Source organism: Numida meleagris, chromosome 27 (genome assembly GCF_002078875.1).
Source record: "Numida meleagris isolate 19003 breed g44 Domestic line chromosome 27, NumMel1.0, whole genome shotgun sequence".
Lineage (NCBI taxonomy): Eukaryota > Metazoa > Chordata > Aves > Galliformes > Numididae > Numida > Numida meleagris.
In genome coordinates, this window is record NC_034435.1 from 156714 (window position 1) to 182571 (window position 25858).

The 25858-nt window shown below is 43.5% G+C and overlaps 1 protein-coding gene across 2 annotated transcripts in view; it reads left to right on the top strand.

Annotated features, from left to right (window-relative positions):
* LOC110388750 (fibrillin-2-like) overlaps positions 13031-25858 on the top strand; it is a 128887-nt gene continuing 116059 nt past the window's right edge. For both annotated transcript variants that reach the window (XR_002432970.1, XM_021378308.1), the window contains exons 1-2: positions 13031-13500; positions 16167-16467. Coding sequence is in view for 1 of the 2 variants with exons in the window: in XM_021378308.1 (XP_021233983.1) it covers positions 13224-13500; positions 16167-16467 (578 nt within the window). In the remaining variant the exon portion in view is untranslated. The remainder of the gene's footprint in view (positions 13501-16166; positions 16468-25858) is intronic.

Consider the following 25858-nt stretch of genomic DNA (forward strand, 5'->3'; position numbering starts at 1 on the left):
TTCTACTCTGCTCTTGTTTTTTAGAGTACGAAAAGATCACTTGTTTGAAAGTGCAGAACCAAACATAGAAAAATTCTGAAGATCAAAATTCAGAGTTCAGTGGTCCCAATCAACCTATAGTTGTTTTGTCTACCGAGAAAGGAAAACAAAATGTAATATAACATCATACATTGGCAGGGATTGCAAAAGATGACTTCACAGGTCTTTTCCATCTGAGAATAGTGTTGAGTAGGAAATAAAAAACATCATACATGGGTCAGCTTTTATTCTCCAAAGAAATAGCTAATTAAACTAGCTGCTTTCATCTTCCTGTAGGGGATGCTTGTCATTTGCCTCTCCGCAGTCTATAAGGAGGTGTGTTCAGTCTGGCAGTGGGAAGGAGCAATGTGTGAGCAAGTGTCTCATTTGAGAAACACTCCTCAGTCACACAGACCAATGGTGCCTTCAAAGCTAGTGGTGAGAGGAGCAACCAGTCCACGATGTGCACGGGAGACCTTCTATGTCTGTGGTTATCTCCATCTCACTTGCAGCAGGTAGGTGTCTTTGGGACTGCAGAACGGTGTTAACTTCCCTATAGCACAACTATCCTTAAATATCTAATATTCTACCACTCCAACATGAGTATAGTTCATGAGAGGGACATCAGATGTTCTCCATAATATAGCAGAGATCATAACGCAGTGGTGGACAGGACCTGGGTCCAGATCACAAAGCAGTCTTATTCACTCTCCAGGAACTCAAGTAGGACACAGTTTGGTCAACACTTCTTATCTACTCAGTCCCTCAACACTGCCACTTTGGTTATCAGTTGATGTCCTAGGCTATCACTACTATTTCATTCTTCCTACATAAAAACCTAGCACTTTGTTCAGATGGAGGGTCCAGTACCTCTTGTCTTTCCATAATAATGTTTCAGTGTTCACCTTCCTGCTTGAATTAACGAGATATGGAATCAACTCATCTGCTTTTGAAAGCACAGACACTTGAGCACAAGTATTCTTAGTTGTCTTGTTTTTGCTTCATCACCGATTCCTTCTCATTGGAGGGCTATGGGAAAATGCCAAGTCTTCTCTCTTGTTCTACTTGTGTCCATTGCATATTGGCCTTTCATTATGCATCTCTGAGAAAACCTGTTATTCTCTGTTATATACAGCTGTAGGCAGTAACAGCTCCTCCCTTTGCTTTCTCTTCTTCTCACTGAACAAATTCATTTTACTCAGCCTCTCTTCTTACATCATGTACTCCAACTCTCTTACAATTGAAAGTGGGAACTCTTGCCCTCCGGTCCCCTCCTGAGCCTCTTGACTCCCTGTGGGTTCATTCCTTTGCTCTGTCTCCTTGAGCCAACTGACTACTCTGGGCTTGGACTGTAAACAATGTTAATGAGTACGTTTTTTGCTCTTTTTTTTTTTTGTTCTCTTCCAAGAGGAATGACTCCAAACTGTGCCTTGCTCATGTCTGAGCTCAAAATTCTGTAAATGTGCTTGAAAGGCAAGCACAGAGCTTTGCTTGATCTTCATCTTCAAGATAAGCCAACTACGGATTTATCACACTGATACTTCTATAAAGTGAGTCATATGAATAGATGTCATAGGTTTCCCTAAAATTATCACTGTTTTTTTTTCACTTGAAATTAATTCATGTGAAATGTGCAGATTTTGGCCCCTCCACTGGGAAGTACACTCATGCAGTGACTCATTGATTGCTGATATCCTAGAGAAAATCCCCCTTTCTTTACTTGAAAACTGTTTTTAGGCTTTGTCTGGCAGATTCAAGTAGTAAGTGGCTGAAAATCCTGCATGCAGCATTGAGCAGAAGTTCCTGGGATCTGGGGAGCTGGTCCAGTGTTCTCCATCTGTTCTGGCACTGTTGCCAAGTTAAACTTCTGTGCTACAGATTGCACAAAAGAACTACAAATAAAAAGGTTTGAAAGCGAGGGACTTGGAATTCAGACAAGGGAAAGGTGGGCCTCTTTGGGGCTAGCACAGACAGCTGCAGCAGAGACACCTCTCTACATTCAAGTGTCTTCAAGGAGAGTGCACAGAGACGGCCTCTCCAAGTCTGCAAATCCCCCACCCCACAAGTGAGGGCTGCATGCAGGCTCCAGCCCACGTGAGGGCAACAAGAAAGGTGTTTGTACCCCTGATTTGAATTTCACAGGAAATGGAGGGATCACCTTACTCCTGGCAGGAGAAAGATGCAATTTTTATTCTAAATCAGGCAGCTCCCATGTCAAAAGTTCCACAGTGAAATCCCATTGCGCTCACTACATGGCTTTTTATGAATAAAACCTTAATAAATGTCCAGTGCTTGATTTTTCACAGTAGACTTGCCTGGCTTTGATCTACACTTGCCTAGGCTCAGCACAGCTGCTGCTGCCTGCCAAGCTAAAGAGAAAAAAGTTACTTTCCTTAAGTTTAAATAAAACTGTGTTTTTCTAAAATATCTTGGCTGTTGAGTTGTGTGTGATACATCATGCCTCAGCCCCATCCCTTCTCTCCCAATCCAGAGTGCACACTGAAACAATTTCCCTGTGGTTTCCCTCCTTGGTGGAGTCAAATTCCTAGAAAACAAAAGGAATGTTGCAACTGTGATCACAAGCTCCAAGATTGCAGATCTTACACACAGACGGGAGCCTTGGTCTGAGCAGAACACTGATAGCAACTTATCATGAGTGGATACCTTTCATTTGAGCCTTACTGTTGGCTCCAGCAAAGTAGATGAGTCTGCTCAGAGCAGTATGCATACCGATTTCCACAGGAACATCACTGTCCTGTTACATAATGCCTCGTATGCAAAACTAAGGAATATTTCTACAGCCCTGGGAAAGGCGGAAAGCAGTGATGATCTGACTGCCTCTGTCGCCTTTGTCCCCATCTCCACTGGCAACGTCCCTCACCCTTACAAGGTCAGCTCTAAGTTTCCTGTGACTGCCAGTGGCAACCCCATCATGACTTGAATCCGACCCAGTCCCAGCCAAATGCCTCTGACTGAACCTCAAAGTCTCAAGTTGGCAGATAGACAGTTAATCCAAATTTAACTCTTGTAATTCTGATAGAACCAAGAATGCATCTAGCTAGCATTTATGCAGTGACTCACAGCCCAGCTGCACTAGGGCTGTCTCCTATCCAGCAGATATTCCCCAGGTGGGATCCCGATCTGATCGCGTTGCAAAGGGAAACACTGAAACTCTGTAAGAGCAGAGCAAAGATAGGCCTACTGCAGGAACGAGGCCACTTCAGGATCCATTAATATCTGAGGGTCGTCCAAAATAATAGTGGTTTCAGGTTGTAATTGCATGCTAACAGCAAGGTTAGCACTGAGAATAGTGGACTGCTCCTGCCCTGCAAATTTAGAAGAAAGTCATAATTTCCTGCCCAACCTCAGTCATTTCTGTCCATCATGAATGGGCATAATATCTAGACAATAGGACCCAAAGGGCAAAGGGAGTAAGTGCATGTCCTGCTTTTGGAAAACAGTGAAACAAAGGACTGCTTTAACTAGTAAAATGCAATTTTTTTATTACATGATCTGCTGCAGGACTCTGCAAATCCTGTGTGGGAACCATGAGCAACGGTGAGACTGATGGCTGTGAACTGTTGGTAACGCACTACTGTCCTGCATGTTTCTCCTCAGGTTTGTCTCCTCTCTTCCCTTCTCCCACTGCTTCCAGCACCTGCAGTAACATCTCCCACCAATACTCCAAGTGACTGGTTTGCTCAGTGCACCAGATAGTGGTTGCCAGTCCCTTTTCCCATCCCTCCACTGCCTGCCACTCAGTACGCTGGAAGTTAGATGCTCTTCTCATGCCTGTGACTTCCTTTGCAACACACCAAACAAAATATGGCTTTCTAGAAATACCAAGCAATGATTAATGATAAAGAGGATCCAGTGGGGACTTCTGCAAAAACAGATACTTCTTCTCCCATAAGCTGTGCTATAAACCTTCTGACTTCCTTGGTGAAGATCTTAATGAGAGTCATTTGTGGGTTTTTTGTCAGAGAAAACCAAACTTGTTTTTGTGGAGGCAGCTCTTCTAGGGCTCACCCCAGGCTGTAATGATTGGATCTGGAGATTCTACAGCCCTGCTTCTTATCCAGGTGCCAAATACCTTGGTTAATTTATGTACCAAGCATAAGGAATGTTGTGAAATACAAAGGTCCAATGTTTTCCTTTGTCAAAAGCAAGAGGAGGTCAAAGGAAAACACTGGATTGACACTTGAAGTCGATGGTCACCTGAGTAAGGATAAAGAAAAGACAGAAGTATTTAATGCTTTTTTGCCTTGGTCTTTAGTAGTGATGACAGATCTTGTCCTACATAGACCTCAGGTCTGGAGGACCATGACTGCGGGAGCAATAACTTGCCATCTGTGGTCACCAAGATTATAAAGGACCACTTGTATCAGCTGAATGTTCATAAGTCCATGGGGCCTAATGGGATTCACTCACGGTACTGAAGGAGTTAGCAGATACTATAGCTGGACCACTCAACAATTTAGCAAAGGTGTTGGGAGTCTGGGGAAGTTCCCGCTGCTTGGAAGCTAGCCAATGTTATACCCACCTACGGAACGGAGTATGAGAGAAGACACTGGAAGCTGCAGACTATTAGTTCAATCTCAGTCCATGGAAAAGTTATGGAGAAGATAGTCTGAGGGGTTATTGAGAGTCATCAAAAAACTAAGGCTGTTATCAGGTACAGTCAGCATGGGTTTATGAATGGTTCCTGCTTTTGTAATTTGATTTCTTCTAAGGTCATCTGCTTAGAGGATGAAGGTAATTCAGTGGATATAATCTTTCTCAGTTTTAGTAAGGCTTTTGATATCATCCTTCACAGAATCCTTCTGGACAAATTGTCAAACTCTGAGATAAATAGGTTCATGCTACACTGGATGATGAACTGGCTCAATGGTAGAGCTCCAGGGATCACAGAGAATGAGGTTACATCTGGCTGGAGGCCAGTCACTAGCAAAGTTTCCCAGGGCTCATTTCTAGAGCCAGTCTTATTCAACATTTTTTGTCAGTGATCTGGATGCAGGAATAGAATGTATCCTCAACAAGTTTGCTGATGATACTAAAATAGGAGCTGCTATTGATTCCCTGGAGGGATGAAGAAGTCTTGCAGAGGGACCAAGATACATTTGAGTAGTGGACAATCAACAACAGCATGACAAAAATGTCATGGTTTCATCTGGGATAGAGTTAATTTTCTTCACAGTAACTGGTATGGTATAATGCTGCACACAGGTACAGACTGGGAAACGAGTGCCTGGAGAGAGGCTCAGCTGAAGGGGATTTGGGAATGTTGCTTGGCAGCAGGTGCAACATGAGCCAGCAGTGCTCCCTGGTAGCCAAGAGGACAAATCACATTTTGGGATGCATTAAATACAACATAGCCAGCTGGTCAAAGGAGGTGATTCTCCCACTAAGCACTGGTGTGGCCTCACCTTGAATACTGTCTTTAGTTCTGCTCTCCACAATACAGGAAGGATGTTAGCATGCTTGAAAGCATCTGGAGGAAGGCAATAAAGATGCAAAAGGGCTGCAAAGCATGTACTGTCAGGAGAGGCTGAGAGCGCTTCGTTTGTCCAGTTCTGGAGAGAAGGCTGAGAGGCTACCTCATTAGTCTCTACAACTTCCTGAGGAAGGCAAGTTGAGAAGGAGGTGCTGGTTGCTTCTCCCAGATGATCAATGGTAGAACATGATGATGGAATTGAGTGCACCCTTAGCAAGTTTGCTGATGACACCAAGCTGAGCAATGCAGATGACACAATGGAAGGAAGGGATGTCATTCAGAGGGACCTTAACAGACTTGAAAAGTGGGCCCGGGTGAATTTAATGAGGTTCAACACGGCAAAGTGCAAGGTTCTGCACTTGGGCCAGAGGAATCCCAGGCATATATACAGACTGGGAGGAGCAATCCTTGAGAGTAGCCCTGCAGAGAAGGACCTGGGGGTCCTGGTGGATGAAAAACTGAACATGAGCCAGCAGTGTGCTTTTGCACCTCGGAAAGCAAATGGTATCCTGGGCTCCATCAGAAGAGGGGTGTCCAGCAGGGAGAGGGAGGTGATTGTCCCTCTCTACTCTGCCCTTGTGAGGCCCCATCTGGAGTAATGTGTCCAGGTCTGGGGCCCCCAAAACAAAAGACAGGGAGCTGTTAGAGAGGGTCCAGAGGAGGGCCACAAAGATGATCAGAGGGCTGGAGCACCTCCCCTACAAGGACAGGCTGAGGGAGTTGGGCTTGTTCAGCCTGGAGAAGTGAAGGCTGCGGGGTGACCTCACTGCAGCCTTCCAGTACCTAAAAGGAGCCTACAAACAGGAGGGGAGTCAACTCTTCACAAGGGTAAGGAATGGCAGGACAAGGGAAAATGGTTTTAGGTTGAAGGAAGGAAGATTTAGGTAGCATATCAGGGGGAAGTTCTTTACCAAGAGAGTGGTGAGGTGCTGGAACAGGCTGCCCAGAGAGGCTGTGGATGCCCCATCCCTGGAGGTGTTCAAGGCCAGGTTGGATGGGGCCCTGGGCAGCCTGGTCTAGTATTAGATGTGGAGGTTGGTGGCCCTGCCTGCGGCAGGGGGATTAGAGATTGTTGATCCTTGAGGTCCCTTCCAACCCAAGCCATTCTATGATTCTATGATTCTGTGATTCTATGATTCTATGATAACACGAGGGAACAGCATAAAGTTGTGCCAGATAAGTTCAAACTAGACATTAGGAAAAATTCCCTTACCGTGATGGTGGTCAAACTCTGGAACAGACTTGCTAGCAAGGTGGATGTGCTATGCCGGTCAGTGTTGACATTTGGATAACGTCCTCATTAATTTGCTTTAACTTTTGGTTAGCCCTGAACTGGTCAGCCAGTTGGACTTGATGTCTTTGTAGATCCCTTCCAATTGAAATGACTATTATAATGAATGCACTGCTGCAGTTTTGCAGTATTCTAGGAGATGAAGGCCATTGCTATTTCCCAATGTCAGTAGATGGGCTAACTTGCACCCATTTTGGGGCATCAGCTGTCACTGACCTGGGCAGTTGGCTGTCCTCTATCGACTCCTATTGATCCAAGAGTGATGCAAGAAAATTTCTAGGGGAAGTGGTAAATTCTATGCAGCGGAGATCAGATGGAGTGACATTTAATGGCAAAGGAAAGGAACTGGCACGTCATTTAACACTTCCCATCACACAATAAACTAGCCTGGCATTAATTGTGGGCAGCAGTATACAGTACACAGCTCAGTTTGTCTGTTTATTCAAGACCTTAGGACAGGAATCAGCTATCCTTTCCACTGACTCTGTGTCATTATGGGCTTCATTACATTAATCCTATTCCATTGATGCTCACTTAGAACCTTTTAAAATAGATGTTTCAGGGAAACTAAAATTACTGGACTCTGTTAAAGGTGAGGTAGTGAAATGATCTGGCATGCATTATTTGGAATGTCAAATAGGATGATAAAACTTTTCTGATGTCTGTTTTGGTGACAACCCTAAGCAAACTAAATGATTGTTGTAGGATGATTTCCCTGAGGAAACCTTTGTCTGAATTTGTTCCTCACAATTTTTAAATGCTTCATGTAGTGCTAATAGCTTTTTTGATCTCAGTTTGTTTGAGACAAAATTGGACGGGAAGTTTGTGGAAATTTCCTGCATTTATGCTTGATTCCTATTCACTTCCGAATCATGTTTCGGAAGAAACATATGCATACCCCCACTTGGGAGTGTGGTACCTTGAAGCACAGAGAGATGACATGATTATGTCTCAGCACAAAAGATGGAACTTGTTTCCCAGGCTAAATCTTGAGCTCACATAAAACAATTATAAAGTAGAACAACAGGAAGAGCATCAAAAACTTGCTGGCTACACAACATTAAGGTTATGTGGGACTTGTGCTCCAATGGAAGGCTGAGAAAATTTTTGTTATGGGTAAACAGTGAAAAGTAATTTTAAAAGTGTCTGTAGTTTCTGTGAGCAGCACATGCCACTTTCCCATGTGGCAGCCTTGCAGACTGCCCATAGGCCATCTGCCCAGACTGTCAGACATTCTGCTAACTTGCCAGGTTTATTTGTACAAGCGTACACCGCTGCATGGCTCCTGCCATGCCAGAGCCTGAATTGCAGAGTTACTGCTTTGTACTGCCAGAAACCTGGCCTGGAAGACAACCCTGATGCTCTATTAACTTGCAGTAAAGCACATTCAGGGCATTGTCTCTCCCTTCCACTACCTAGGTCACTTAAACTGGCCTATTTTTGGACAAGTCTTGTTTTTTCAGACACAGGACTCTGGACATGCCATGCAGCATCCTCCTCAGGCTATTATACACCATCCCCCTTAAATATAATCTCCAATTTCTTCATTTCAAAGCTGGAGTGAGCAGCTGCGGTCCTGCCAGGACACAGCGTAGCAGGGAGCATGGAGCAGCAGCATAAATCCCACATTCTCTGACCTCAGTTCTCAGCAAGAATCTGAATCTAAGAGTCTGATTTTGATTGTTTTACATGACATCATGCCTAAGAATTGTTGCTGTCCTGACAGCAATTGTGTCATCTTACAAGAAGCAACATGTACTAATTTTAGATTACCCTCCATGAAGTCAAAAATTGAAAAGTTAAAGCAACCATAACTCAGCTTTGTTGTATGTTTTTGACATTCACTAGTAATGACCGAATACATAATTTCCTATATGTTTATGCAGAAATACAGGAAAGGGGTGTGATAATGTGTAGCATCCAAATGGACACTGGTGACAGAGACAGAAAAAGCCAAGTTCCCTTTTCTCTTTACACTTTTATTCCTAAGGTCCCCATGCCACGTACTGCCCAGAGAAGGAGCCACAAGATAGCCAAGTCAGACACTAAAAAAAAGAGGATTAACAACTTTCTTGGTGACCTTAAACATCCCGTGCATTTTAATGATTATAATGACAATAATTAATGATGAACTCACATTATTTTTCCACAGGGTTGTTAAATGGGGTGCACATGGCACCTGCCAAAATTATGAGATAGGATCTTCTTCTCTTCCTTGTTGGATGGTCCTATGCATTATTTATGGCCCACAGGTCAGCCTAGGCCCACAAAAACAAAATCCCTCCCGCTGTAAGAGCAGAGCAAATTCAAGACCATGTGATGAGACCGAACATGTACAAGTCTATGGAGTCCAATGACATGCATCCCACAGGGTCCTGAAAGAACTGGCTGGTGCAGTTGCCAAGACACTTTCCACCATAAGAAAGGGAGAATGGAAGATCAAGGAAACTGCAGGTCGGCAAGCTTCACCTCTGTGCCTGGGAAGATCATGGAGCAGATCCTCCTGGAAGGGATATCAAAGCACATGCAAAATAAGGAGGTGATCCAAGACAACTAGCACAGCTCCGTGGTCCTGTGTGATGGGATGATGGCTTCAGTAGACAAAAGAAGAGCAACTGATGTCATCTACTTGAGATGCTTGAAATTATACTCATTAAATGAGATGTCAGTGCAGGTTGATAGGAAGTGTGGAAGTAATTTAATGATTACTTTTACAGATTAATAGTTATTTTCCATGTATGAGATATAACAAAGTAAAACAGATGACAGTTTGCAGTGCATAATGTAAAGCACATTTACTTCCTGAACAGTTCACTTGTTCCTTTAATAAGAAGGAATTCTATTTTTTGTTTTTATGTCTTTCTGAGAGAACTTGCATTACTTACATATTCTAATGCTGAGTTCCAAAGCACTAAGATTCACAGGTAGCTGAGATAGAAAATAAAACATTTGGAAACAGTATGGATCAGATAATTTTATGAAAACACGATTTGAATGCCTTCCTTGCAATATGACAGCTGACTTTTATATATATATAAAGAATGCGATTAGAGCTTTACATTTTACTTTGTTACAAGATGAAAAATGCTGGGAAAATAATGTTTCACTATATTTTACAGTCTGTCTCTTTCCCTCTATACTTACTAAGTTACGCAGGCTCTACACCAGCATAGCCATCCCTGAGCCTTTCTTAAGTAACGTATCAGATGACATTCACTGTGAAAAGCAGGCCAGAAGTCCCATGCTTAATTGCACAGTTAAGTGGAGAGAGACAAATATGACACAAAACAGTCTAGTAAAAGGTGATCTATAGCAATTGGTTTGGTGTAAAGGAAGAAGATGAAGTTAAATTTCAGAGAAAAGGATATGAATATCATATGTACTGAGAGTTCTACCAACGCCCACATGAGGAACTCCTTCATATGATGAGACCCAGAGCGCTCACATCAAGTCATTAGCATCCTAAAAAGGTATGATGAAAATCTGAAGAGCGAACTGGGAATATTTTCTTCTCTTCAAGGCAACAGGAATGCAACAATCTTTATAAGACAATTTTTACAGACAGAAAAGGAAAGTTTTCTGTGGGTATGACTTGGAAATCACAAAGGCCAAGCTAAAAAAGACCTCTAAATTATGTTAGTTGGATAGGCAGCCTTAGTTAAAACAGCTTCTTCTCTACTTACCCTGTAGCAAACATTGCTACAGATAGATCTGCTGTGATGGATACTTATCTGTCTACAGATCTTCATTCCTACAAATAGAGAGGCTTCATTTGGCTCTTTAAAACTACACAAGGGCAACTGGTTCTTATTTAATTACCTAGAGTAGCTGGCTGGGGGCACATTTTGCCATCCTACTTCTCCTTACACTCCAGAGTTTCTCCCTAGCAATTTAGTGGACCATGAAAACAATTCAGCAGAGAAACGCCAGCAGTTTCACCACTGCCACAGGCACCAGTTCTTGTTTCACAGGCGGCTGGGACAGAACCCCATACTGCCTGACAGAAAGATGACTTTCCTCCAGCACCGTCTCCCATCCCCAGCTTGAGGCTTGCTATAAATTTATATTGGGCACAAACTTGAGAGGAAGATTACATGCTTAGATACTTGCTGTGCCTCGGACCAGGTAGATCTAAGAACAGTTGGGGTGAACATATTGTTGTGCACAAACACTCAGCTACCCAGAGGGAAAACAGATGGAGAGCCAGACAAAACGTACACAAGTGTTTGTAACTTCATGTGGCCAGCAACAACCATTTGATGGCAGGGAAATAAAGAACTGTTGGAGGCTTGAATGAGACTTTGAAGGAGATCTTGCTGCTATGTCTGAATCCTGGAACTTGCTGTGTCTTAATCAGATGCAGCTGTGCTGAAAAGCCTCAGTCTAGAAATCAGAGAGGGAGCTAAAAGCATCGTGTTCATAGGGATCTGAACACACTGAATGGATAAAATGCTTCTTAACCATTCAGTGTGGAATGTAGAAAGAAAAAGTTTATTTCCCTCGCGTGTCGGACATTTGCGGAGCTGCGTCCAACTGCAGCCCTGAGAGAGAAGCTTGAGAGAAAGGAGAGCAAATGAACCTGGGAAACGTTAATTAAATGTGTTCACTCAGATTCATGTTACATCTGAATTAACAGAGGAAATGGATTGAGAAGGATCGTGGCAGAGGTGAGACACAACACAGCATCTATTCTAAGCGCAACCAACAGTCTTTACTAGCCTAGATACACTAAACTGTGGATCCAAATAAAATCTAACTGGAATTACAAATGCATTTCAAAACACAAACAAACAAAAAAAGATCTGTGGTTGAGTTTGAATCTAGAAAATAAACCTAGAAAATGTTTCCATTGTAGTCTCACCTGCTTTAGACACTTGAAAGCCTGCTTTTTAAAATATTTCACGGTCAAAAGTCACAGATAAATTTCTGGAAACTTCCGAAAATACAACAAAGACCCTGTGCACACTTGTATGTGCCAAAATACCTTTAAATATCCAATACTCATGTAAACATTGTTATGAAGACAATGCGGGAGTTAGGAAGCCTTAAACTAGACTAGACTGACGAAAAGAATCTTTTGCATCAAGAGTTGTCACCAACTTGCTGCCTTTTAGAGAGGGAAATGTATTTTCTTGTGCTTCCACTGCTGTGCTGCTGTTTGAGGGCCCGCTTCTGCTCGTCTCAATCAGGTAAAGTTCACATCTATTTTAACAGAAAAAAGTGTTGCAGGATTAGGCCCAGGAAATGGTTTTCGTATCTTGTTGAGCTTTACAAAACACTGCAGACTTGGTGGCAGAGCCGCATTCCTTGAAATGCTCCATTATTGGCTGCTGGTGAAAATGAGGTCTGCCTTTTCCCTGTTAGTCTCCACAAGTTTGTTGTTAATTAGGCTGAGCATCATTCTGACTTCTATAAAGCCAGTAGGGGGTTGATTAGGAAAATTGAAAAGAACAAAGAAGGCAGCGAGGATGTTTCAAAGAGGGGCAGGAGAAGAGCTGAATCTCCTTGTCAGCTTGGGTTTGCCTTGGAATTTCTGCACCCCTGTGAAATGAGCTGTGTTTGAGCCCTCATCTGCTGCGTGTAAAAAGGTAACCGAGCTCTGAGCCACATGGCAGGACAATGCGGAAGCTTTGTGTGTGCTGTGCACAGCCTTTTGGAGTCCATTTGGTGCAGACTTATCTGAACATCTTTGACCTGAAAAACAGCTTGATTTGAGGTTTCCGGGGAGACTTTGGCATGTCATCCATCCACATTTGGGGACTACACTTCCTTCCGACGGTGTGCAGCAGCACGGAGCAGAGAGAGTTCAAAGAGGAGGAGGAACATGTGCATTGTATTTTCTGTATAAAGAAAAGATATCAGTAATGACTCCTTAGCAAAAGGCAGAGAAAAGATGTTTGCACAGAGCCAAAGAGCAGAATTAGACTCAGATCTGACATTCAAACAAAGGTCGTTGTACATTTATTATTGATTAATCTTGAGGAAGTGCTTGTAACTTCAAAGACTTTCTCTTTTGGAGCCAAGGTAAATTTTGAGTGTGAAGGTTCTAGGCTGTGTCATCTATCCTTCAAGTCATCTGTCTTGCCTTGTTTTATATTAGCTGTATCTAAGTACAAGAAAATGATCAGCAAGAAAATTGTGTTTTATTTGAAACCTTTTTATTTTTTCTGCTTGTCTTAGCACACGATCACTTTTCAAAAAACAGATGATGAACCAGTCCCAAATTGAAAATGAATTATTTTTTTTACCAAACCTTTTGATGTGAAGTCACTGTTACTAATGCCCTTCTGCCTCCTGCAGCTCCAGCCTAAATGTGGGACAAGGAGTCACTGCATCCAGCTGAACTGAAAGTGCTCACTAATTAAGTGAGCCAAGGAGCCCTCCGCTCACGAGGAATGGCTAGGTGATAATCACGTCTGCATGCAAACGCTAAATCCAACCTCTCCCCCCTCCCCGCCTCAGCCCCTCCTTGAAGTTAAAAACTTTTGGCTCAAGAATGCGGTAGGGTTGTCCTCCTGCTACTCCCACTCCTCCTGCACCCCTTCCTCCGCCGCAAGGCCCTCCCCCTGCTCAATTTGGATTAGGCTGTACCTTTTCTTCTCTCCTTCAAGGGTGAGGGTTTTATTCCCTTCTTTTCTGCCCAGATCTCCACTAAACAAAGGAGCTCTGGGCACATCACCAGTTCCAGGACGTAAAGGTATTTAAACAGTTTCAGACTAAATCCAGACCTGCGTAGCTAAGATCTGATTTCTTTCTATCTGTAATTGACTGAGCAATTCTTTGTTTGCCTAACTGTATTTTATTGTGTTTTGCACATTTTTTGGTTAACTTAATTTGCACACTCAGAGACATGGTTTTTGAGATGTCTTTCCCGATTCCTTCCAAACTTGCAGCTAAGTTTTAAATCTGATTTAGTGATTGATTTTCTATTTGCTTTGTCAGTGCAATTCTTACAAGTGGTGTTTGATGGAATTTCTCAGAGCTCAAAGTAAGTTTTGAGCTTTTCTTAAAATTCTCTTTTGATGGTGTAAAATGACTTTTCCATACGCTCAGTAAGAATTTTGTTAATGCTCTCATGGTACGTGCCTATGTATCGATCATTTGTTATGCTTCTCATTTCTCGGTGAGGAAATGGAGTTAATTCAGTTTAAGTTTCTGCATGAAAGCTGGAAATGTCTCGAAGTGTAAAAAACGTGTGCTTTTTAAGACTTCTTTTCCATGTGTGTGCCACCTATAGAGCTCTGGGAGAGAAGTAAATTCTCTCCCTTTTGTCCTGCTGAAGATAATCACATCCCAGCTTACAGCACAGGCATGTGCAGCAAGGCAGCAGCAGAGCTCGCAGGGCTGCTGCAGGAAGGGCCGTTTCTTTGTCTCTGCCTCTGCTCCCAGCCCTGCCTTTTCCTTCCCACTCGTCTTTTCTCATTCACTGCATTTGAAATATTAAGAGCCTGAAAAATGCATGCGCACAAGAGTTGAGAGATTCCCAGCTAGGACACTGCTCTGAAGCTGGGAGGATTTATATTATTATTAATTTTGGTGGTTTTTTGTTTGTTGTTGTTGGTTGGTTTTTTTTGTTGTTGTTGTTGGTGTTTTTTTTTTTTGGTTCAGGCTCACTTTCTGCCTTGTCTGGGCTGATTGTGCCTGCTGTGGGACTGGGCTGGAGCAGGGACGTGCTGCTGTGGGACAGCCAGGGGGACGGGCAGGGGAGTTCAGGGGCCCTGTCTGTCCCAGACATTTCCATTCTGGGTGGAGAGGAGGCCGGTGGGATTCCTCCCTGGAGGAGTACACGTCGGGGTCCGGAGGGGAGAGCTGCCTCCTGGCCCTCTCCCGGTCGGGAGGAGGACGGAAGGGACCCCGGCCCTGACGCGTGGGGGTGGGAAGCGGAGGAGCTGACCGCTCATTTGGACGTGCCAGGACGGGGCTGGGAGATGCGGGGAATGGGAGGGGCAGCGCGGGCTGGGGGAGGAATATGAAGGCGTAGGATCAGGGGGTGCAGTCTGGGGACCTCTGCAGAGCGTTCCTCACAGCCCCGGGCCTCCCCTTGCTTGCATGGACCCCGCCTCGCCGCCCCTCCCGCTCCGAGCGCCCTCTGTCCGGGCCGTGCTCCCGGCTGCCTCGGGCGGCCCCGAGGCCCGAGAGTTCTCCTCCTGGGGCTTGGTGGTGCTGGGAGCTGTGCCCCTGGCCCTGGGGTGTCCTCCTGTGCTCTCAGTGCCGCATCAGACCCAAATGACTGCAAGGACTGAAACAGAGTTGCTCCAGATACGGTTGTGCCTTGTAACCTCAGTGCCCCATGGCATGAGGTGACCCGTGTTTGCCCCTCAGGGCTCATGCCGCAGCGCTGCACTGTTGGCCCAGTGCAGGGTCCTCAGCGTGCCCACAGGACCTCGTGTCCCTCCGCATCACTGTCCCCAAGGGAGGAAGCATGACTCCGGTCACTGGGTCTGGTCCACACAGGCTTGCATGGGGCAGAAAATCTCTCAGGCCTGAGGAGCTGCGTTGGTGTGATTCAGGGCAAAACCCTGGCGGTGGGCCCTGCCCAATGCATGTGCTCAGGTGCAGGCCTGTAGCCCAGGAGAGCTGACCCTGCTGTGCTCACCCCAAGGTGTGTTGGCAGGCATGGGCTCTGCTCCTCCACACCCCTCAGCGTGCTCAGCCCCTCCACCTTTACCTCTGTCCTCTGTCATGGAAACCGGGCTTAGCTTAATGCACTGTCTTCATCCTCTAGCCCCAGATCACAATCTTACAACCCCCTCCAGCCCACAGTGACCCTTATGCCTACCTGAGCACTGGCATACATGTGGCTCTGATATGTTTCCTAGCATTCCCTCTGACTGCTCAAATTACCAGGTATCTGGAGGTTGTTTTCAAGCAATTGGTCTCTATTCCATGCCCTGGCCCGGCTAGAATAGAATACAGTGAGGCCTGGGAAGGATCCACTCTTCCTTGAAGTGCTGGTCTCCTCTTGCTTCATAGCTCTGCATCTCACTTTGCTCCTCTGAACTCAGGCACTGTGCTGAATTCAGTAGCATAATCTGATACCAGGGGCTTTGAGGACAGATGCTCTATGGTCACTCTTCATTTCCCTACCAGAAGGGCAGGAAAATGGATGCAAGGGCAGAGTCATGAGTCTTGGAGATCAATTGGTTCCTACCTCTTGGGAAAGGAGGGCTTTGGCAATGATATGGTGAGAAGTGACATTGTGAGCATGTTGGCTGCATGTACAAGGAGCCATGCTCAGTTTGACTGTATGACCTCACTGTGTTAACTCTGGGGAGGGGCAACCTGGGGTCAACAGTCATTTTAAAAATGTGAAAGCCCTTAAGAACACTTGTTTGTTTCTCTTTCCTCTGTCTTTGCTTCTAGAAAGAGAACGGCAGGAAGGCACCGCGGCATTTAAGGGCTGCTGCCAAAATCCATCCTCCACCAAGGCAGCAGGGACCCTCCAGCTGGAAGAAGATTTCGGGGCAGTCAGGAACCGTGGAATCTGTGCCATCATGGGGGTATTGTGGCTGGCCAGGTTCATGCTGGGATGTACAGCAGTTTTGTATGTGGAACAAGCCCTGGGTCAATATGAAGGGGACATGCAGACAGACAGATTTGCAGGCTATGAGGAAAGACAGCCAGCAAACAGAGTGAGAAGAAGAGGCCAAGACACTTTACGAGGGTACGTTTAATGTTCATTTCTATTTTATAAAGCAGAGCTTGGTTTATTATTGTAGCACATAGTAACATGCCTACGGAATTGCTTTTCTGCCCTTTCCTTGAGCTCAGGAAGGAATCTGCTCCGGAGACATAGGGTAGGAGGACAGCTCTTGCCACGGGGAATAGCAAAGCAGGCAGAGAACCTGGACTGTTGTGTGAATGGAGCGCTGTGCACTGAGCTCTTCTGCTTTGATAAGTGAATCACAGCAGTTTTGGGCTCGTGCACGACTACTGTGAGGCGTCCTCTATGTCTTGCCTGCAGGTGGGAAGAAGCATGGGCATTTACCTGGAGGGATGGCTCTGGCTGGTCTTTCCATCACCAGTGAGGATGTTGTTGACTGGTGTTTTGACCCAGGAGTCTCTGCCATGCTACCAGTTGATGTTGTGGGTTATACTGCTGGCTGCTTTTACATCGATAGTTGTTCTCTCTACCATTGCTAATGGGCAGGTGTACATGCTAAGTCATCTGTTGTGAAGTAAAGTTGGGGTTTGTGGTCTCATCTGTAGAAAAATTGATATGAGAGCTGGACCATTGAGGATTTTCCACTTGAGCAGGGAGACAGGGCTCAGCTAGAGAATACTGAAGCTTGTGCTGGAGCTCAGCTGTATTTGCATGCTCTCAAGATGGTTCCTGGCCCTAGAATTGATTCTGGGTTATTTTAAGTCTGCCTGGCTGTAGTTCTTGGAAAACGTTCCTGTGTTAGTGGGCAGAAACAGAGCAGAACGTGATACACGCGCAAAGTTTGGACTGTGCCAGAGTCCTCCAGAACTTGCTGGGGAATGCTTCTTGAATGGGATGGAGCGCCATGCTTTCAGCCCAGACAATCAAATGTGCATGTTTGGCCTGGAGCTGGAACACAGAGCTTGGCAGTAGAGCTGCAACAGGCAGGGCCATGGTGCTTGCAACATTTGCTCACAGAATTATAAAGTGCATGGCCACTTGCTTCTGCTGTGGTGGATTTGGAAATGATGGACAGCAGCTGTCCTATGGGTTTGGTCTTCTCAAAACTGGATACCAAAAGTGGCCATTAGCTCACTCACAGAGCGGGGATGCGCTGTTTCTCTCTCAGTAAAATCCCTAAGCACTTTTGCTGTGATTATTTCAGGTATCTTTGAGTCCATTCAGTTAAAACATTCCAAATCTTTATGATTAAGGAAATGAAGGACATTTCTTGCAAAGGATAAGATGACAGTCTGCCAGACCAGAGACTGTGGCTGCCCGGGGCTGGAGGTGGTTGATGACAATTTTCATAATGGACAGAGAAAGAAATAGAGTTACTTCATGTGTTCACTGATTATTCTATCTTGTGTATCCCTGTGAGGAAAAAGGAAGGGCAGAGCATAGAAATGATATTTCCATTCCTCACAGGATCTGAGAGGAGGTTACTAGAATCCAGTGATCTTATGAAACTCAATGATTTAGGTGGCCAGACACTGTTTTCAGAAATGACTTGGAGCTTAAATTCTTCTGAGTTTTGGTGGATGTGAAGCATCCAAATGCCATATGCTTTAAAAAATGAAGCCCGAGTTCCCAAGTTAGAAATGACTTCTGAAAACTTTTCTCCAAAGCCTCAGACGTTGGTTGGCCAACACAGAAGTAGAGCAATACCAAATTATTTGTTGTGTAAGCAACTGAAGGCCACACAGTAAGTTTGAGACAGGATCAGGATCAGGCCTGAAGTGTCTGGCTCCAAATCCCCTGCTGAGAACTAAGGACCACACCACTGGCTCTTTGGTTTTCTCTCTGCTTTCCTAATACTCTCTGAAGCAATTGCTATAGCAAGAGAAAAAGCTCCACTGGGATACGTGCAAGGTCTGTTTAAAGACATCTTAGCAAGTATAAATTAAGATAACTGAAGATTCATTGTTTCTTGGCCCTTGGGAGAGCAGTCTGTTGTTAGGGAGAGAATGATGGTGGGCAATGCAGAGAGCACTGCCAAAGCACAGTGGCTGGGCTCGTGCCTCGGGCACTTCCCATGCTCTGTGTCAAGTGACCCTGAGAATCTCCTGTGTTCTGTGTCCAAATCTCTCCTTCAGGATTTCCAGCCCATCAGTGAACTGTCTGTTTAAAGTCTCTTTTCTCACAAGCAGATAAACCCCTTGAGATGAGAAATCTATTGAAGAATGATGTTTCAAGTAGTGTTTTCCTGGGCTGAGAATACAGCAACCGATGTCACTAACTGCACTGGTGTAGATGCGGCTGTCAACCAGCAAAAGCCGTCCCCTGCAGAGTTACAGACCCATTGCTTTTGTAGATTCCCAGAACTGTGCTAGTCTCTGATCCTGTTCTGTCTAGAAACAAGTGTAGAGAGGTGCACTCATGGTTGAGCATCTTTCCTGATCTGTCTAACCACATTTGTTACTCTTCTTTGGGACAATCGGAAAAGTTATAATTTAAGGCTTGGTTTACTCACAGACTAATGCTATAGCAGAAAAATAAATTAATGAACAGTAAATTTTAGTGCTGCAAGTTTAAATGGTAGTTTTTCTCTCTTTTTTTTTTAATTTTAATTTGATATTATTTTGTAGTGTAGGTATGCAGGTGGCATATCTTGACTACTGCAATCATCTGTCCTACAATGCCACACCTCTAACATACCTTTGAACCTCTAAATATATTTAACCATAGTGTATTTCAATAGTGTTCATGGCAGTACTTCAAATATTTGCTTAGGAATTTGCTTTCCAAGACCCACAACTTTCTTTTTTAGAGAGATACACTGATTTCAGTTCAGCTTTCATTTGAGATATCTTTGTTTCTAAGACTTTCTTTAGTTCTGAGACTTGCAGAATTAAAATACAGTGAAGCTGAGCTGCATTACATGGAGTTGAACTGGTGGCTTGCCTTTCTCAGTCTGATGATTGTGTAAGATGTGGGCCAGCTGCCCAGCTTGGTTACTCTCTGTTTTTGGTGACAGTGCTCAAAAATTTGTAGGCCATTACTGAATGTAAGGAAAGAGGCAAACAGATTTCATTGTTCTTTGGTCAGATCTAATGGTAATGGTACTGTACATAGTCCTAAGTTCTCCTTCCTCTTCCCTTTTATGGAAGCCTTCTACTTGAGGCTTCAGAGATATCCATAACCCTGACTTTTTGTTCGTTGAAAGAATTTGTTTTGCCAGTGCAAGTTAATAAGATGCATTTTCCTTTCATACAGTATACTTAATACCTCCTATCTTGCCAGATCTTAAAAGCCTTTTATAATGTTAACATGCCATGAACAGATCATTTTGTCCACGGCAGAGATGTTTTTGCTCCCAAAGTGGAGTATGACAGACAGAAAAATGTGTGCAATAGAGAACGTAAGGAAGAGCAACCTACTTTGACAAACTAGAGCTGGTTCTTGTTCTACCAATTATTCTTCTGTGCCCCTCCTTTTGTCCTGGGTGGATGGAACCATGGATTATCTCTGTCTCTACATTTAGTTTGATTTAAATTTGGGCAGGAAATAAGGATCACACCTGAACTGGACAAAGAAGCGTGACCCAGGTATCTTCCACTTTCCAGCTTGCTACATGGGGAAACGTTTACCAACTGTGGAAGAATGAAATATGCAAGCATGTATTTGGTGTTCCTTCCTACTCCTGCATGTAGCACACATTCCTACTGTATGAGTAATTCCCCATGGGTTTCCCAGGAAAGCCTCATGTAAGCCCAAGCAGCTCTGGATATCTGCTCTGCTTTGGTCTCCGGTGACTTTACGGGAAGCCATAGTCAATTAGGTATGTAGGTCGCTTCAAAAGTAACACCTTCTAATTACTTCCATTGAAACAACATGATACAGAGACCACAATAACACTATTTGATAGAGCAGATTCTCAGCTACAAAACACTATTTTTCGCCTTTGTCACCACCATTAGCTGTGCATTTTCACCAATGATGAACAAGAGCTGCATGCTGCGCTTGTATATATCTGCACCAGTGGAGGTGACCCACTGTTGCTGTCACCACTGCTGAAATCCAGGAATGTATATGGTTCTATTGGAAAATGGTGCTGTTCCCTTCCCAATCTCCTTTAATAAGGGGAAAGTATGGAATAAATGCAAAGAATGAAATAAATGCAAGTAAACAAATGTGTTATTCACCAATGCCTTTACAAATAACAAATAATGAAGTAATGTGGAGTAACAAATCACAGCCAAAGCTGTGATTTAATCTGTCCTTAAACCCATTAAAGTAGAGGCAATTTAGAATTACTGTCTCCTGAAAGGAACAGCACTGACAAATCCATTTGTGAAGTAGGATTTGAATAGGATTATTAGTTTAATGAACTACTGAACAGCTTCCAAGAGCAAGAATGTGTTTAACAAAGGGGAAAGAAAAGATGATTAGTCTGCAGCCAGCTGAGCTGTTTGCTGGCAGTATGATTTCCTGTAAGTTCATGGCTGCCTATTTTTTTTTCAAGTCAGAATAAAGGCTCAGCTATAGTCTGACTTTAAATGAAACTAATTATGTCAAGCCCATTAATTAGGAAATGGCCACTGCAATTGAGAAGATGGATGAAGATGGAATGTTGCGGAAAGAAGGACATGCATCGTACCTCTTCTATTGCTCTGATCTATGCAGAGAGACAGAGAACCACCTCAGTGAGTTGTGAGGAATGGAGAGGAAGGGCACACTGACTGCAAAAGACAGGAGGAATTGATGGGGTGCAGATAAACTAAACTCTCCATGCACCCCAGCTTGGAAGCTTAGGTACGGGGTTTGTGGGGAGCAGCTACAGGCTGTGATTCTGGGCTCTCTGGCAACCATTTAAATTAAAATTGACGCTGTGATGATGTTCAATGTCAGAGAGAGTTGGGCACAGCATAGACCAGCTTCACCGCTTTTCCAATTCACTGAGATGTGCACAGAGCAGATGATTTCCAGCAGCACTTTAATCTGACCTGATCTCTGACACTGCAGTTCCCCAAGCATCTTAGTATGGTAATTATTAGCTGTTATCAGCTGTGTTGTCCTTGCATAATGGGATCTTACCATCACACCACTCCCTCTCTTGCATTACTGCTGGCATCGCTTTCCTAATCTGGTTGCAGCCGGAATGTTTGTGCAGAGGATGATGCTGAACAGGGGCGAGCAGCCAGAGATTAGCAGAGCACAGGGCTGTCCCATTCAGGGGCAAAACCAGTCTGCATCAACCTGGAGTCCTGGTAGGAGCAGGGCACAGTAAAACCACAGCCAAGTCCCACGTGTCTCGTGGCATCTGCTGTTCTGTAAGCGGGGATTATTAACTCTCCTATTTACTCAGCAAAAATATCAGTCCATATTCAGGTGCTCTGTGTGACAAACACCAGGATATTTTTTTACCAGAATGAATTGTAATTTTTTTCCCCACTGTTACTTTAGGTTTATTGGAAACAAGCCTTTATAAAGAGCTTATCCTTTTTAAAAAAGCAACGTGTTTCATCATTATGGGCCTGATTGTGCCGCTGCTAAGGTTGAGGATAATACTTTCATTGATTTAATGAAAAGGAATATGGCTTCAGCAGGTGTCACCAAATCTTTTCCTGCACTGTTACCATCCCAGCCACTAGCGTAAGTTCAGTGAGCTATTGGTATTCCCACAGTCCCAGAGTTGGAGTCCTTTAAATGCAGAAGCTCAACTTTGACTCCTTGTTAAGGAAAAAAAAAATTATTGACCTCAGAGTGGTAGAAAGTTCCCTTGAAAATGAATTCTTGTTTAGAGTAGGAACCAAGGTGCTACTAAAAAGCACTGGAAGCTAAAATGTTCAATTTCTTAATTTTACAGTTCATGCAGCCAGACTCCCACTTACAGAGTGTGTGTGTTGTTTCTGATAAAGACCCTGAACCAGGGTGATAGAAACACTTAAATAAGCAAATTTGTGGCATATTTTACCAACTCCAACAAGAGAAACTGCATGTATCTACCTAAAGAGTTGTTGCCTGAAAGGAACTGTTGGTTGCCCACACATCAAGTATGGTTTTCTTATAAGCCCCTGCAATGCACTCTGCACAAAGGACTTTCCATCTTCAAGGAGACAGCTTTGGGGCATCTCCAGTTAGTAACAGTGAGGAAGAACGTGGCAGGGAAGAGCATGGAAAACTAGCAAAGTTTTCTTGCCTTCTCCCATCACACTCCTGCCCTGGGCAGGATGTAGGCCTCCCGGCTCCAAGACCTGATAAAAGCGAGTTTAAGGTGACAATACCTCAGTAAAGGTATGGCTGGAGCTTCTTTCACTGTGTTTCAGTTGCTCCTTGAGAACATTTTGACTGCTTCCATATCCATGTACTCCACACATGTAAACCTTTATTTAGTGATAATGCCTACAGAGAAATACTGTAACCAACAGAAGGAACAATATTAACACAACAGCTTCTTACTTAGGACTCTCATTCCTAAATTTTCTTGATGTCTTGATTTATGTTTTGAAATGGTTAATCTTGAGCTTCTGGCCTAAGCTGTTTGCTCTTGTTATTGGCAGGAAACATTATGGCATTTTTAAGACTGGCATGGTAAAAGATTGTCTGGCATAAAATGTAATAGGTTATAGGGTCTTGTTTGGAATCTTTAAGAAATGGATTTGAAGTTTGATTTATTTCAGAGTATGAAGGGAAAATAAGATGGAAGAGTCAGTAATGCTGCTTTCCAAATTAAAGTGTTATGGAGTTCCTGGAAATCAGTTGCACTTTCAGTCTCTTTCAAAGAAAAGTCTACTCTGTGGTTTCTTGCCAATATACAGGATTCAGGCAAACAAGACAAGTCTCCCCTGCCATCATTCATACAAAATGCTTGAAGATCTGAATAAAGGGAAAAAATAGAATTAGCGACAAAGAAAAGATCTGTAACGAAAGATGTTATGGACAAACATTGCCAAAAAAAAAAAAAGGTTGTAAACATTATTGGTCTTGAAGTTGCCATTAACCAAAGTAGATGCATATAGTCTTGTGAAAGCAAGCCTTTCTTTGCATTTTTCTTCTTTCCTTTTATGAAACTGAAAAACAATCACACATTAATTTTTAAATTATTTTATTCTCTGTTCATATATTTTTGGTAAGCCAGCTGTAGAGATAAGCTTGTCTTTCTAGAACAGGAAAAAATTGGGAGAGAGTCTTGGGTTCTATGGCTCGTTGTGCTGAAAATTACAGGAGCTAAACTCCCAACATATGGTAATTAACCATTAATGCCCTTTAAATAAATGAGATGACTATGCTGTTTTTTTTTAAATGTCAGGGCATTTATGTCAAAACAGAGATGCCAACAGGAAAAGGAAAGTTTTGTCAACTTGAAATAACTCATTAAAATGCAAAATCATTAATTTTGGCTCAGTTTGCCCGTTTCCGAGTCCACAACAGAGATAATGCATTAAAGACATAAGGCTTTTTTGGCAGGAGAGGGGAAGTAATTTTTGATAGAATTACTGTCATAAGCAAAATAAAACTTGCATTCTCTAGTTGTAAGTAAGGTAAAAAGAAACCAAATGTGTATTAATATGAGCATAGTTCTGCTCTCTCTTTCAAGGTGCCTTTTCTATCCCCTGTATATACTGTCTATTTAAGCTCATAGATCTTGAGAGGAAATACCTGCTAACTTATAGCACAGAAGAGCCTACTCGTAACTTCATGATTAATAATGCTTTGGGGCTCTGGCAAAATGCCCTAACGATTTGCAGTGAGCTGAGGTTACTGTTGTGTGCCAGAAAGAGCCAAGGTACAGCTCTTAAATGCTGACCATGCACGTGTGCAATGTTATTTTGCAGGGTGTGTATGCCCTGCACTCAGCTTTGCATGGCTTGGGTCCACAGAACTTGAGCACAGCTTCACTGTAAGCATAAGGATTTATTTTGCTGTAAGTCAGTTGTGTCAGTAGTGGCCAGGCAGCCACCTCAGCTTGGCTTTCCCTCTCTGTGTGTCCAGAGTCTTTGTGAGACCTGTGCCTGAGGTGCACAGAGATGTGGAGGGAGAGCTTTGGAGCCTGAGCTGGAGATCCAGAGGTCTGCGATGAGACTTCGCCTTGTTGTATGCTCTTGGTCCATTGCCTTCATCAGAGGGCTCAGATGTGTTGAGTTAGCTGCATCTCGGCAGGAAAAGGGAAATGAGGCTTAGGGAGATCTGCGTGTAGTCTTTAAAAACAATGTATTTCAAATGGGCTGTCCCCAGAGTAGTCCGAGTTGCCCTCCTAATTAAGTTGGAAATGCAGAATTCAAATTTCAAAATTTCCTTGAGGGCAGAGGAGTTCCAGCACACAGTATGAAGGCCCACTCAAGCCTTCTCAGCCGAAGCCCATCATAAATATGAGGCAGCCAACTTTTTTATTCAGCCAAAGCAATTTAATGTCTGGGAATGATAAACCAGGGAATTTTATTTTTTCTTCTGCTTTATGAATATAAACGTGCACTGAGAGGATGGGATGCACTGATTTTAAAATCCCAGAGAAGGTTGTGATTGGAAGCAAGAAATCCCATCTCACCCTTGAGAAGATACCTTTTAGAGTTCGCCCACGAGCGTGTCACTGGTATCACAGTGCTTCCTTCAATTTATAAATCAGTTCTGAAGGCAAAGAATTTTCTGATAAGTGTTTTGGTGATGTATTTTAATGCTGTTTCAATTTCAATCCAAAGGTAATTAAATATGTATTAAAAGTGTAAGAGCCACCTGGAAAAAAAAATTTCTCACCATTTTTTAATATAATAATGAAAACAGTAACCATGAATATCTTTATTTTAAGCTACATCATTGCTTAGCTATACAGTATATATTCTGATATTGTACACTTCCCTAATTTAAGCATCAAGGCTATGTTTAATCATCCATTCTCTAGGAAAAGTAACTAAAACATAAAAACAGATATTAAAATAATCGTTTAAACTAAGACTTCCTTTCTGTTAACTGCAATAACCGAGAAAAAGATAAGTCTCCGTTTACTTATATCAGTGTCTTCTTGGCTGGAGCCCATCTGGGAGGAGGAGAGCTCAGTGATATACTCTTGTCCCTCTTTGTAGAGCTCCTGTTTCCTTAAGGAGGTCTGCAATTGAGAATCAATGCACAAGGGACAATTCCATTTGCCCTAAGAGCTTTCCATGGCTCTTCTTCCTTGCTCTGCTGTTTGGCACTTTGTTCCAACCCCATTTCTCCTCTAAAATTTCTTCAGCATACCTTTTTTCTCTAGCCTCGTTTCTCTTCACCCTCCCCACATTACTCTACAGCCAATCTCACTTACCTCTTCTTTATAAAATACCTTGAACCTCCTGGCTCCTGTCTTCTATCCTTTGCCCAAAGAACAATTTCTTCCCAAAAGAAGCTGCAACACAAACAGGCTGTTCACTTCCAATTTCTATCATAGTCATTTTAAGTGGATACCTTTGTTTCCATGTAGTTCGACAAACAAGCATTT